Source organism: Pagrus pagrus (genome assembly GCF_965226575.1).
Source record: "Pagrus pagrus genome assembly, chromosome: 18".
Lineage (NCBI taxonomy): Eukaryota > Metazoa > Chordata > Actinopteri > Spariformes > Sparidae > Pagrus > Pagrus pagrus.
This window is the reverse complement of record NC_140202.1, coordinates 26,623,231-26,637,396: the sequence shown is the minus strand read 5'-3', so window position 1 is coordinate 26,637,396 and position 14,166 is coordinate 26,623,231. Positions and strand designations below refer to the sequence as shown.

General features: G+C 43.3%; 1 protein-coding gene across 1 annotated transcript; it reads left to right on the top strand.

Annotated features, from left to right (window-relative positions):
• The first annotated feature begins 5,539 nt into the window (after nt 1-5,539).
• gphb5 (glycoprotein hormone subunit beta 5) lies at nt 5,540-8,731 on the top strand. The gene is made up of 3 exons (XM_084380955.1): nt 5,540-5,623; nt 6,585-6,768; nt 8,223-8,731. The coding sequence occupies exons 1-3, from the start codon at nt 5,595-5,597 to the stop codon at nt 8,412-8,414; spliced, it is 405 nt and encodes a 134-aa protein (XP_084237081.1). The 5' UTR covers nt 5,540-5,594; the 3' UTR covers nt 8,415-8,731.
• The last annotated feature ends 5,435 nt before the right edge of the window (nt 8,732-14,166 follow it).

Sequence of the window (14,166 nt, the reverse complement as noted above, 5' to 3'; positions counted from 1 at the left end):
TCTGTCAGTCGTCTGTTAGCTAGCATTCATGAAAAATAGCAACAAGCGTGGATGAAACTGACACAGCTGTACGGGCTGACGTGCTTTAAGTCCTGACCCATCCTGTCACACAAAGTCCGACCCGGTCAGTATGAAGGATTAAAGAGTGATGGGAGGCACAAGACAAAAGATTATTAGAGGAATCACACACTTAATCTTTATCCTACAAGAAAATACAGTCAGGACCTGGGACTGATCTGTCCTCTCGCAGTACGTCAGTCATCATAAAATGATTCTTACATTCGTTCAGAGTTTGTTTTATTGCGTACAGAAGATATCATCTAAACATTATAATGTTTAATGGGGAATTCTTGTTCATGTTTGGGCTGAGAATGAACACAACTGAACGGAGTTGATCTGACCTGACTTCATCCAGTGAAACACCTGTTGAAACCACATTCCCCTCACAGCTTCAGGTTTGACAACTAACTTTCTCTCCTGATGCTTCCTCCTTCTCATCATCAGCGTCGTGACTCCCTCCGCAACAGCAGCGACTCGCTCTCATCAGCTCCCTCTAAATGATTTCCAGCTCGTCTTTGTGCTCTTTGTGTGGTAAATCAATAGAGTCGGTGCTGCTGAACCCGTCGCACCGAGCGCTCTCACACACACACCCAGGAAGATGTGATAATACAGAGGAGGGAGAGGCAGCCTCTGCTTTCATCTGACTGGAAACTCAACACAGGTAAACTGGGGACAAATATCCTGCAGGCAGACTTTCAGTGTCTTGAACACGCACGATCACTCCTGTGCTATTTACCGCCCTTACCCTGTTCGCCCTCTGTAAAAATCTGAAGCACAAACAGTGAAATGAAGTAAGTTTTAATGCAAACACAACTGGATGGATTTTCTGAATGCAGAAATCAGCTGACTCTGTGAAAAGGTCACTGCCGCTCCTTTGTTATTTCAAGTCACTGGCAGGACGGCAGCTGTTAGTCACTGTCCCGGCTTTTCCTGAACCTTCAGTTTGACAGCCTGCTGCTCTAATCTTTAGGTATGCAAACCAATCACAGCAGGTCAGACTATCACACATACTGTGACGTGAACTCTAATCCGGCGTGCTTAGCAGACTGACTCCCTGTTCACCTACATTATCATCCACACAGGTGGGTTGGCGTCAGTGTTGTGAAGTGTAGATTTACATGTCAGAAATGTTTCAATAGGCTCTCGGGTCAGAGGACAATCTCTGGATGCATCTGTTTCATCACAGAGCTGAAGATACGTGAACAGCGTCCACTGACAACATAATACAACCCCCAACTCCAACTCGGGTCAAAAAAACTGAGACTATTTGTCAAGATACTTCTGAAAGACTGATGCTGCAGCTCAGAGCTTCGCCTGAACCACTTAAAGACGACCGAGGAGTCCTGACTGTCACCTGACCTCAACAGGCACTCTGTAACATCACAAGAAGCTTTGTGAGACACTGTCAGAGAAGATTATAGTGCATGAACGGCTTCATCGAGGAAGTTTAAACATCAGAATATTCTCTGTGTTACCTTCTTTCTCACAGTGTGACGACACTGAAGTAACTGAAATGATCGGAGATCGAGGAGCCGCAACACGACGGCTGAGATTTTGTAGTTTGATATCACTTGAGCACCGTCATGTCTCTGAACAAAGAAGCCTCGAGTCATCCAAAAACTCACATCTACAAACAAACCCAATGCCCGACTACTACTAGAAGTTGTCTAATCAAACAGATTAATGGTGATGCAGTGATCAATAAACTCCAACAATCATAAGTCAACCAAGGGACTAAATCTAAGAGAAGTGTCCAAAGATCTATCAGTCAGCATTAAAAATGATTCTCATCAGACCTGTCACGATAGTTACTTTGTTTTTTGGACGACACATTGTCCTACATGATTACAATAACTTATGGTGTTGTCATTTTATGCTACTGATAATATAAAAGCACAATAACACAAGTACACTCCTTTAAAGAGCCATTAACTTCTAATTAATAAGAATATTTAGACGTTGGAATAGAGTGTGAAATAATACAAATATCCTAAATCATTAAAATAAACAAAATAAAACCACAAAAATAAAACAATAAATTAAACCGTCAGTCATCTGAAGGAAGTAATTAAATGAGAGGTGATGCAACAAAATGTAGTGAAAATGTAAGTAAATGAATTAATAACATCAAAAATGTGTTGGTACGCTTCAGAGAACAATAAAGGATATATTATAAAACCCTGCAATCGTTCCTTAGACACTTCAAATGTTACACAACGTGACATTTTTGCATTACTGCTCGTATATGATCAAGTGCGACAAAGTGCGAGCACCCTTTTGGCTGCAGGAATGTGAGATAGTGTTCGTGTTATGAAGCTGTCAGGCCCCAAAAATAGCAGCGGGGAACACGTGCTGCTCTCAGATCAGTTCAGCCGAGACTTAAAACGAGTCCTTGAGGAGGACCAGAGGACTTTTTTATTAGAGCAGATAACGAGCGGTTGTACTGACTGCAGATTTAACAAGACTGTAATGAGAAATCATTCCCTGAAAAACACACAAGGCAGAGAAACACAGGGGACACAAACATTACTGATGACACCAGCTGGGCTGTGTGAACCGCAGACGCTGCAGATGAAAGTTTCCACTGGATACAAACATTCAAACAGTTTCTTGTACTCACATGCAGCAAAAGTTGTCTGTGAGGATGCAGGTCGCAGTGCAGATGCAGGTACAGCCAACTATGATCTCCAGGCTGGAAGAACAGATCTCTGCTCTGTAGTACTCGGTGGAGATGAAACCCGAAGCGCAGTTTGACAGATCTGCAGTCCGCTGAGCTCCAGGACGGGCCCCGGACTGTCACCGGAGAAGTCAGAGCCAAACGGGGGCCGAGCAGAAAAAAACTCACAGGGGGAACTAAATATAGAAACCAGCGAGGGTTCAACACACACCCACTCCATGAGTTTGGCCCTGGTGGCTGTCACCTGCAAAGGTCTAACACCAAACAGCACATGTGACCCGAAGTTTAATGTCAGCTCACCGTGGAACAAGTGTGACTCTGGTTTCCCCTCCATCATTCATAAAAGACTGAGACACGGGGAGAAGACAAAGACAGAAGTTAAATCACTGGGAGCATGTTTCAGCATGATCAGTACTTTCACGTTTGATACTTTATGTACATTTTGCTGACATACTTTTACCTAAGAAAGTATCTGAATACTTTCTCTGGAAGCTGCAGAAATGGTTATTGTACTGTAATAAGTGGTTGGAGAAGTCCTAGTGAGGAATATAGGTCGACAACTTTTTGTGTGACTTGTTGTTCTAACGGTGGATTAACAGGAGCTCCGCCCGCTCATGAAAAGGCTTTTGTGTTTGAGGTGAGCGGTATGTTTCTGTCGGTGTCCATCTGTGCTGCCGAATCAAAGCAAGTTAAAAACATGCAGCAGCGCTCGAAGCAACTGCTCCACCTACAACACATTTGTTTCCCAGGCTGGCCTCGATTGCTGAAGAGCTGACACAGAGGTCAAAGGTCAGACAGGCTGGCTCAGCAGGTCAGGAGAGGAGCTGAACTCCATATCTTGGATCAGACACTCCTACCGAAGAAAATCTAAAACTATAAGAAGCACACAAACACAACTCAAAGGAGGACAATCAAAGGAAGAAGTGACCTTGTGAAATGTCTGGAGGTTGAACTCTCAGGTGTTTGATGAGTATCAATACTACAAGTGAGCACCAGAGGTCAGCACAACATCAGGTTCCTGCTGAGGTGATGTCTGCAGGCAGAACCAGCAGGATCAGGGGCGGCTGGGGGTGAAGTGCCTTGCCCAAAGGCACCAGGTTTGGGGATACAAACAGATTCAAACTAGGGACCTGGTCCTTAACTGCTTATTGCTTGTAACAAACAACCAAAAGCAAAACAACTTATCACTATATATGAATTTCTCAAGACTATAATTACTTTTAGCTTTAAATTGAACCCATAAATTGTGTTTATGAACATTTAATCCTCCACTGACGTGTTTTTAACCTGGAATGAGTCGAACAGATCCAATAAGTAATATCCTGTTTATTCTACAGGATCTTTATTTTTATTTCTGTATCAATTCTGGGATGAATTACACTGATGGATCAGAAATAACTGAATTAACTGACGTCTTAATACAAAGACATCCCCTTTCTTTCACTATAACTGCTCTCGCTGACTCTGCCGTCCTTTTGCATTACTTTTACTCTATATTTTGGTTTCCAAATGACAAACAGCTACAAAAAGTTTGAAATGTGTCCAGTAGATGGCCTCAGATGGCAGCTGCGAAACCGGCTGCAATAGCTGCAACGTAATCCTTCATGGCAGAGTAACTTCCACCAAACGTGCTGGAGCCGGCTCTCTTAAAATAATCAGGACGGTTTGAACTAAGCCGAAGAATTTCCCCTTAAAAATAATGAAGTATGACAAAAACTTCAAAAATCAGTGTTTCAGTTTCAATCTGTGAATAATTGCACAAAAGCCGGATTGTGTAAATCCAGGATTACTCCGTTTGTACTGAATTACAATTAACCTCGTCATAATCACCACTGTTATCCAATTACACGCACTCTGTTGCCCCACACCCTGCACATTGTTCGATAAGAGCCTCCAGATGGGGAAGTCTTCCTGATAGTGATGAGGCCGGGGTCTCTGAGCAGAGAGTGAACCTGCCCCTGACGCATCCTCCTCACTATTTTTCTCTAATCTAACTTTAATTGCTTTGGCCTCCGCTTTCAACTTTAGTTTTTAAAGATTTCATTTCCTGAACTACTTGAGAGCAGTTCTGCTCCGCTGGCTCCACACGCTGCTGCCTGCAGGGCCTCCGACGATGGTAATTTCTTGATGAGGTGCTTACTCACCCAAATCAATTCTTCACGACTCCCCGTCTCCTCCTCCCGTCATTGTCTCATCTGAGGGCTGACGTGCTCTCCTGCATGCATCCTGTCTGTCTTAAGCCTGCGAGACACACTGAGTTACAGCCAGCTTTCTCTCTGTGTGTGTGTGTGTGTGTGTGAGGAAATGTGGCAACAAAAAGACAAAATGAAAAGATGAGATAAGGTGGAAGGATCAGTGCTGGAGCTCAGGGGTGAAGTCATCACAGCCGGCGTGTGAGAACAGGAGCAGGGTCTGTCTCTGGAGCCAGCTAATTGAGCTCGGATGAGTGAGAGTAGACACCGCTAGGCTGTGTTTGAGTACGTTGTTCCCCGTCTTCCATGTGGATGACTATGAACAAAAGGGCAGACTCTTCCCTTAATCAAGCTAATGGAGTGGGAACAAGCTGGTGGCTGAACGAGATGGGCAGCGACAGGTAGAAGAGCCTCCGGGGGGATTGAGGGGAGTCTGAGGTGAGGACCTGAGCCTCCTGATTGGCAGTGACACCGCCTGATAAAAAAAAAAGCTCTGTGCTGTGGTTCATGTGAGCTGTCCACACCGCCACAGAGTAACTTCAGAGCTGATCCTCTGCAGGTCTGCGTGCTGCAGCTGTGAGAGTTACTGATCATTGATTTCAACAACTTGTGCCATTGTGCTTTATCGACTGTTCAGTAGTCAACAGAACTGAGTCACAGCTGAGATGAACCTGCAAGAGAAGAAGTCACAATGGTGAGTGAATTAAAGTTACTCAATCTAACCAGGATGATCCATAAATATGGAGTCCTGGGCAAGATAAAGACATGTTAGATTACTGCTGGATTAATGTGTATGTTGCATTTTACTGCTGTAGATGATTAAGGTTCATTTAACAACTTTACACACTGCGGGATCGTTCAGTCTTTCCAGCCTGTTCTCAGCTTGGTGACGATGCATTTTGCAGCTAATCTGAGAGTTTATTCTTCCTTCAGTTTATCAACATTTAATATCAACAGCTCTGCAGATACGTGGTTTTCACTGGACAGGATGGGGATGAAAAGGTGTAATCTGAAAAGTAACTAGTAACTAAAGCTGTGTAACTTCATGACATGCAGTGGAGTGAAAAATACTATATTTACCTCTGATGTGTAGTGGACTAGAAGTAAAGTACTAGTACCTCCATGTTTTTGTACTTGAGTAAATGCACTTAGTTGTATTCGACCACTGAAAACTACTCTGAAGACTACATTTCCAGATTTTTGATTTTCCTCCGTGCACCATCCCAGGTGAAGGATGGACCAATGGATTGAAATTGTTTCCTAAAAAACAATAACACCAGTTTCTTACTTCACATTAGTGGATACAGTCCACACAGTCTGGAGTCGAGTCTGTGCTGGCATACAGATTCCAGTTGACATTGTAAAAGTGGTAGTTTGTTGCCTTGTGCACCTCGACCTGATCGATCGTGGCAGCATAATACTGCAGACTTCTTTTGATCGCAGAGTTTTTAGCTGCAGGGATTTCAAACACATCTCAGAGGCCTTCACTGCTGACCCTGTGTTGTCTGACCTCTCCAGCTCCTGCTGCTCTGAGGTTGTCTTCGTGCCCAGAAATCCTCCTCCAGCAGCTCATTTCTGTCTTTCTTTCAATCATGAACACACAACACATGAAGAGGTGCTGATGTCTTGTTGTGTCTCTGCCCCCTCACCTTCAGGAGGTCTGGCCTGGTGCTGCTGCTTCTGCTCTGCGTCTCTCTGCAGCCACGAGCGTCGGCCGTCAACCTGCGGCGTTTCATCGGCTGCGCCGTCAGAGAGTTCACCTTTCAGGCCAAAAAGCCCGGCTGTGGGGGCCTGCACATCACCACCGATGCCTGCTGGGGGCGCTGTGAGACCTGGGAGGTGAGCAGCTGGGAGACAGCTACTGTACTATACACACACACACACAGACACACACGCAAAGCTGACAGCTTTACACAAAAGAAAGTAGTCTGCTTTTTGCACGAGCTTATGTTGGAAGAAAGAGAGAAGAAGAAGAAGAAGAAGAAGAAGAAGAAGAAGAAGGATTAGATATAGTTTCAGTCAATCAGACAAAGAGACAGACAGGCAGACAGACAGGTAGACAGTGAGACAAATACCGTAGCTACACAGATGGAGAGATGGGTGATCCCCATGGAGAAAATTTGTTTTTCGCCTCCATCCCTCAACAGGGAGGTCGGAGCAAGGTCGGCTGAGAGTGCAGGCAGGGATTGAGTTGCTCGACTGATACAGCAGAGAGATAAAAAACACTAGAGCAGATAGAGAGACGGATACGTGTGTCAGAAGTCTAAGAAAAAATATATTCTGTGTTTATAAGAACCTGCTAAGATGTCATTTTTGTCACACAGTAATGAGAGGCTGTCTGAAGTGTAAATCTTTGCCGGAGAACGGAGGAGGACGGGAAGCTCGCACTGAAATTGAGTTAACGTTCTGCAAGAAAGGAAAGCAGCGAGGAATCCAGAGATGGAAGTGACAGCAGCGGTTTCCTTAACAATGCCTCAAGTGCATAAAAGGCACAATCGGATTTCATAAGTTGCCGGATACTGATTACAAAGAAATGCTGTGAAATCTCGAGTTTCATCTGGTGCATTGTACTCAGTGACAGCAGGCATTAGGAAGCTCATGACTCTCTCGGCTTTATTATTGCAGTGTAACTGCTGGTGTGTGTGCAGGAGGCCCAGCTTTGTTTAGTGATACTCTGTGGATCCCCTCAAGGAGGAGACTCATCTTTTTTGTCTGCTCTACCCAGCAGGGAGGTCAGGGCACAGCGGAGAGAGAGGATGTCTTGCTTTAGGGACAGACAGTTACGGGTTCAGGGTCTAACCTGTGAGCTTTGGGTCACAGGGCAGTCTCTAATTACAACTGTTCAGGATTTACAAACTTACCGTCTGTGCATTCAGCTGAGGTTATGATAGAGAAGTTGTAACACCCTGGAACACCTACAAGCAATTAATGGAGGCTTTGCAGATTTGTCACAAACACAGTTTGAGAGCAAATCTGAGAATCACAAGCAAATTAGATGAACGAAGGAATTTATTAGAAATGAAACGTCTAATAAGGTGGATTTGTTTCAGGCTGCTGTCATCAGGGAGACTGTCTGTTCTGCAGGTTAGTTCGCAGCTTGAAATAAGTCATTAAAGGTAGTTTGTGACGCTGACTCAGCAGCTGCCAGTAAAGGCTCACTAGTGCCGATGGTGCAGGACATAGTGCAAAACCTAAAAGCCCTGTGTAGAGAAAATGAAATGCTCACAGCCAACCTCCAAATGAAACTACCTTTGTCAGATGTAGGTTCATTTTGTGTGTGTTTGTATTTCCAGAAGCCCGTCCTGGACCCTCCCTTCATCGAGTCCTACCAGAGGGTTTGCACCTACAACGAGACCCGGCTGGTCTCGGTGAAACTGCCCAACTGCCAGCCCAACGTGGACCCCACCTACACCTACCCCGTGGCCCTGAGATGTGACTGTGGTGTGTGTCTGACCAGCACCACTGAGTGTATAACATCTGTGTGACACGTCTGGACGGGCAGAAAACACTTTAAACTTCCACTATAAGTAAACGATCACTGCAGATATTTCAGATGTCTTTTGGTTGAGTGAAACGTGAAGAATTAGGTTTTCCTGCTAAATATGACAAATGAAATGCTCTTTATAAGGTTTATGACAAAAAAAAATGTAATATGCAAAAACATTCAGGCAGATTTTGCTGTGTGCTGGTTTGTTTGAGCAACTTTTCTATGTTATATTTTGAGAAATGCGCTCGTGTTTGGTAAATTAAATCTGAAATCCTTTAACCATTGTAAAAAAAGATTCCTGCCCTGTTTATAATGTCAACAGAAACACTGTTATACATCAGTAAGTTGTATATTAGAGTTCATTATGTACATTTTACTCATAATCTCACAATAAAATCTAAAAACCACCAGATCCTTCATATGTATTTTTTGGGATTCTCCTTGAACTTTGCAGGAACTTCAGCCATCTGTCTGAGCTTTGTAGTCACTGTAATTGACATTGAATTAATAATTCAGTCTGACGTGACCACTCGTTAGTGCTTAATTAACTGACCCGAGCCCCGAGGCCAAACTACCTGCTGGTTAGTCATCAGCGTCGGGGCAGACAAACAGAGTCCTCTCTATGTGTTGTTATTGGTGTGATTCCCAAGGAGAACCGGGGTTTATGTAATCCCTGAGAGCTCACGTGTCACTGAGGAGCTGCAGGGCTGTTTGAGCCCTGGAGCTGAGAGGGGAAACACAACACAACACAACACAACACAACACAACACAACAAACACACTCCTCCCATCATACAAACCCTCCGTGTCCACAGATACACATATATCTGTGTCTGTTGTTAACAATGGAGGTTTACACTGCTGCAAAAATCACATTTTATTCATGTTTGGTTACTGACACTGCATTATTTTCAGCCCATATACAGAAATAAGTAAAACAAATATTAAACTTTGGTGCATTAAAGGAGTTTGACTGTATTTTCTGAATGAGGACACAGATATTATCATGGGATCAAACCTGTGACCTTCCAGGACCTGAATGACACTCATGTTATCATCATGAGACACTGTGTCAACGATAATATCCGTTATTGACTCTGCTGCAGCACTTCCATGCATGCTGTTCAGTAAAAGCTGGAGTACATCAGTCAGTCAGTCAGTTTCAGACCAACACAGAATGACAGGAAGTGAAACATAACCTTTTATAATATAATATAAACTCTTTGAGAATTTGTATTTGACGGTCCAGTGTGCAGGATTAGGTTTGTTAGTTAGCATATCTCTGCCAATCAATGATCTCTTGCGTGTGAATAAAGGTTGAATGAATGCATGAATTATGAATGTAGTTTAAAATGTAGCTACTATTGAAAATAGTTTTGGCTGCTGGCAGATTTTTTGTTTTTGGTTTCTTACGCCAAGAACCGAACAAAGAGAAATCAAAATCAGACGCTTTGTATTGTTGGCTTCTCTTTCACAGTGTGCAGCTGATAAAATTACAATGCTGCCGCTTTTATTATGTAATGAAAAAGCATTTTTGAGTTGATGTTTTTGCAACATCAACTCTGCAGATTTCTGTCTCTGGTAGCTCAGAGCAGAACCTTACGCTGCCATGGGAAGAGGAAAATTAGCATTAGCAAACAGACGTCTGTGTGAGCGCTGCAGAGGTTAAAAGGACAAACAGAGGAGAGGTTAGCCGTCTCCACTGTTGGCTCTCCTGAGACCTCCGATATCTTCAACAACCCTGACAGGAGAGTTGCTCTAACGACCCCCGTCGTCCTAATCACTCCTGACATTACCACTTCCTCCTTCGGCTGCGGGGAGGAGGAAGGTGGAGGGGTGGCATGGGGCGGCGGCGGCTCTTGGCGGGGAAGACGGAGGAGGAGGAGGAGTGGAGGTTTCCTAACCTGGGGTCTATGACCTCCTCCGGGAGCTCAGGGGGAAACACAGGGACTCATATCAGAGACCTGTGAGTCAGGGTGACATGAAATGCCTCTCTCCATCATTTAATTAAAAAGGGTAAATCAGGGATTAACAGGAATGTTGTCCAATTCAGGGCTTCCTTAGGTTTTTCAATTCAAAAGCTTCAATAGTGGACACTATAGAAACTAACTGACCTTTGAGTGATGTGCTGAGGCAAACCAAACCGAATACAGGAGAAACAATAACAAGTAATTCTGTCAAAGATCGTGAAGACAGTTCCCCAACTTGATAAAATGAAGACCCAGAAACAATCTGATCATTTGTCTTCCAGATTGAATTTTCTAAATTTGAACAAAGCTTGTAGAATAACACATCAGGAATGTGATCCGCTGACCCGATCCATCCATCAGACAGACGGACAGGAGGTAAACACAAACTACATTACAGCTGATGCTGGATTATTAAAAGACAAACGGCCAGCTGGAGTTCAAGCCCCATCACTGGATATTTTTAAGGACACTGGAGACATTTCTATGTATTTTTGCAGCATCAAAACCTGGTGTTTTTTTAAGGAGAGCTGCAGATATATCCATCCATTAATGTCAATAAAGTGACAATAAAACCTTGACATAATAAGTAAGTTAGTTGAAAAAAAATCTCTCTTCTTATGAGTGCTTATAAATGTCTTATAATCTAACAATTAACACATGTACACATAATAAAGTTTATAAGGCTCTTATAAAGGCCTTATTACCTAATAACTAATGTAAAAAGGTCATAAGGGCCTCAAAAAATTCAGAATCGAGTATCCTCCCGGGCTGCTCCTGGAAGTCTGGGTCACTATAACAGGGTCAGTACTCTCCTCTGCTCTCAGTAGTAAACTGCAGGTCGAGGTCGAGAGCAGGTGAGCTGAATTTGCAGTCGGACCTTCGGGGCATCTTCCCCTCCGCTGCCTCTGAAGCAGCCTGACAGGTACCAACCGGGGTTATGAATTATACAGCCGGTGCTGCAGGGACGAGGGGATGGCGAGGAGAGACTGTGAGGACGACGAGGCATCGGTGGAGAGAGCAGCAGAGCCGCTCTTCTGGGGGAGATTTCTCCAGGGAGTCACCCTGCTCAGATCGTTATCACCTTTATTATCATTGACAGGTGATATGATGGAGGCGGCGTGGGTGAAGGCTGATTGATGAATGTGCTTTCGCTGGGAGGAAAATTTTGCTCACAGCTATAGAATCATGAAAGGAATTATGGGAAGTAATAATTCACCAGTTTCCTTGATGGTCTGACACACACACATACACACCAACATACTGTTAGCTACTGTAGCATATTAGCAGGGGTTTGTTGGCGAACAACACGGCCGGAGATGCTGGAATTTCTCGAACCTAAAAACCTGGTTTTGTCGCCACAAAACATTCTGGAGAACGACTTACGAGTCGCTAATACTGGGTCTTGTCGCCGCAAAACACAGGTAGAGATGCTGCGACTTGCCAGTCCAACACACCCGGTTTTGGAGCAACAAAACACGGCTGGAAATTGTCCATGCTCTCCTTAAAAATATTCATGGTTTCACACTCACAAATGTTGGCTGGTGACGATTTCAATAGCTAGTTTTCAACCTGTAGAGGTCGCTCTGCATATTTATAACAACATGTAGGATTTAAATACTTTGCACTAAATGCCGAGATATGGACCTGAAGTAATCAACCTGGTTTTGGAGGTTTAGTTCTTCTGTAAGTGGCACTTTTTCTTTAAATATTGGACTTTAACTCCACCAAGTAAAAAAAAAAAAAGCCAGCCGTCATAAAAAGAAATGAGATGCGATGATCGTTCAAATGGGGATGACTGTGCTCGCAATCTCTCCTTCGAGGAGCTCGTGGTGATGCACCCGTCGTACGCAGCGAATAAAAGTCTGAGTGAATATGAACATCATCATCTCCTGTGTAAAAATCAGACAGTCTACCACCCCAACTATTCTCACATTTACTTTTTATCTCATTACAGAAAGGTCACACTTCTTCTGATTCAGTGCCGAATGTTGGTACTAAAAATCAGTCGTACCTTTCTTCTTTTATTCCTATCTCAGTTATTTAGTTTCTTACATCTGCAAACCATTCTTTTCCAAAATCTTTTCTAAAATAATCCAATAATAATGATATAATAATCCAAAGTGCTTTACATTAGGCCTGGGATTGCACATCACGACAGCTGTAAAGATACTAAGCAGTGCTGTTAAAGTAGGACGAAATATAATGTGAGAAGAAGTCGACAATCAAAACATGAATTTTTAAGTATATCACTATCAGTAGCTTGACGCAGCTCTTCCTCACCATCCCCCTCGCTGCTATTGAACTCATCGCCCACTGGATTCAGTCTATCAGCCTTAAATACCACTGACGTGCGATATAACCGTGAGGGGTGGCGTTGGGGTCGCAGCACGCCCACTTCCTCTGCTGGAAATAACACGATAATGCCACTACAGCGTCACGCCGCTGCTACTACACCACTGTTTTAGCTTTACATAATCCCATTCAGCCACAAATCAGCAGCCAAAGCACTTTTAATCTACACAGCGATAGTTCAGTTTAATCTGAAGACAGACAGAAAGTTTGTGGTGTAGAGACTTCGTCGAGTCTTGTCTTCATAGTGTACGGATTCAAATGTTTATATGTAAGTTCGCCTACTCACACACGCAGGGTTCAAGCTGGGCCACACGGACCACACTGATTGTCTGGAGGTAGAGACGATGGATCAGTGGGGTGATAAGGCTTCAGATCCTGGACAGATCTCCCCTCGTCCTTCAGTCCTTTTGATGATGTAATCTGAGGAAATCAGATCAGACAAATGTCCTCACATGTAACAAACAGAGCCAGGACACATGCAGACGCTGTATCCAGAAATACAGAACAGTCCGTACACTTAAATTACAGTAATTAGTCAAAAGTACAGATTTAATTTTAGCCACAAAACTACTACGAACTCTTTGTTGTGACATCAGGAGACCAAGCGTGAGGATTTGTTATTGACGATAAGCAGGAGATTAACTTTACCGACTCCGAGAATAGATTATTTTCTTCTCTCCACTCAGCTGATCTTTTCACGGCGGTGCCAACACTTCTGAAGCCGCCTGAACAGTCGATCACCAAATTCAATTTTGAATCCGAGGAGGTGCGGTCTACAGGGAGCGGCGCTTGGAGACATTTTCCGGGGAACAGTTCAATTTTCCGGTTTCTCACAAAGGCTTCAAACATCCAACTGATCTTTCACAGGGTAATTAAAGGTTGTTATGTAAGATTTACTACAGTGTTTCCACTCATATTAACAGCTGGGAGGAGGGAGGAACGGACGACGTGGCTGCAGTCTGGAGCAAAGCACGTTTCATCTTCAGGAAGCTCTGAAGGGAAAAACTTCTGTGCTTCATATCAAAGACGTCCCGTCAGTGCCGGATCTCTGAAAAAAAAAAGTTTTAAAGCAGCTTCTTTTGAAAATGTCACGTGTAAAATTTGCCTTTTCACATGTGAAAAATCCACAATTTCACATTTAAATTGAATATTTTCATATTGACTATTGAACTAAAATGCGAAAATAAAATATTTTTTCACATATGATTTAAAATTCCACATGTGCATTGGAATATGCACATGTGGAACTGAAATCATGTCACATGGGAAATTTGACTTTTTATGTGTTTGGCTCTTTTCACATGTGAACTAAAATTTTGTGAAAATAAAATAATTTCACTCTTGAACTGGGCATTTTCACAAGTGATTGGCGTTTTTTTTTTTACATATTAATCAGAATTTCACATGTGAACAAAAAAATTTAATGTGA

Coding starts and splice junctions, on each gene's coding strand:
- gphb5 (XM_084380955.1), top strand. CDS start 5,595: ATGAACCTGCAAGAGAAGAAGTCACAATG. Junction 5,624..6,584: donor CAAGAGAAGAAGTCACAATG/GTGAGTGAATTA, acceptor CCTCACCTTCAG/GAGGTCTGGCCTGGTGCTGC. Junction 6,769..8,222: donor GGCGCTGTGAGACCTGGGAG/GTGAGCAGCTGG, acceptor TTGTATTTCCAG/AAGCCCGTCCTGGACCCTCC.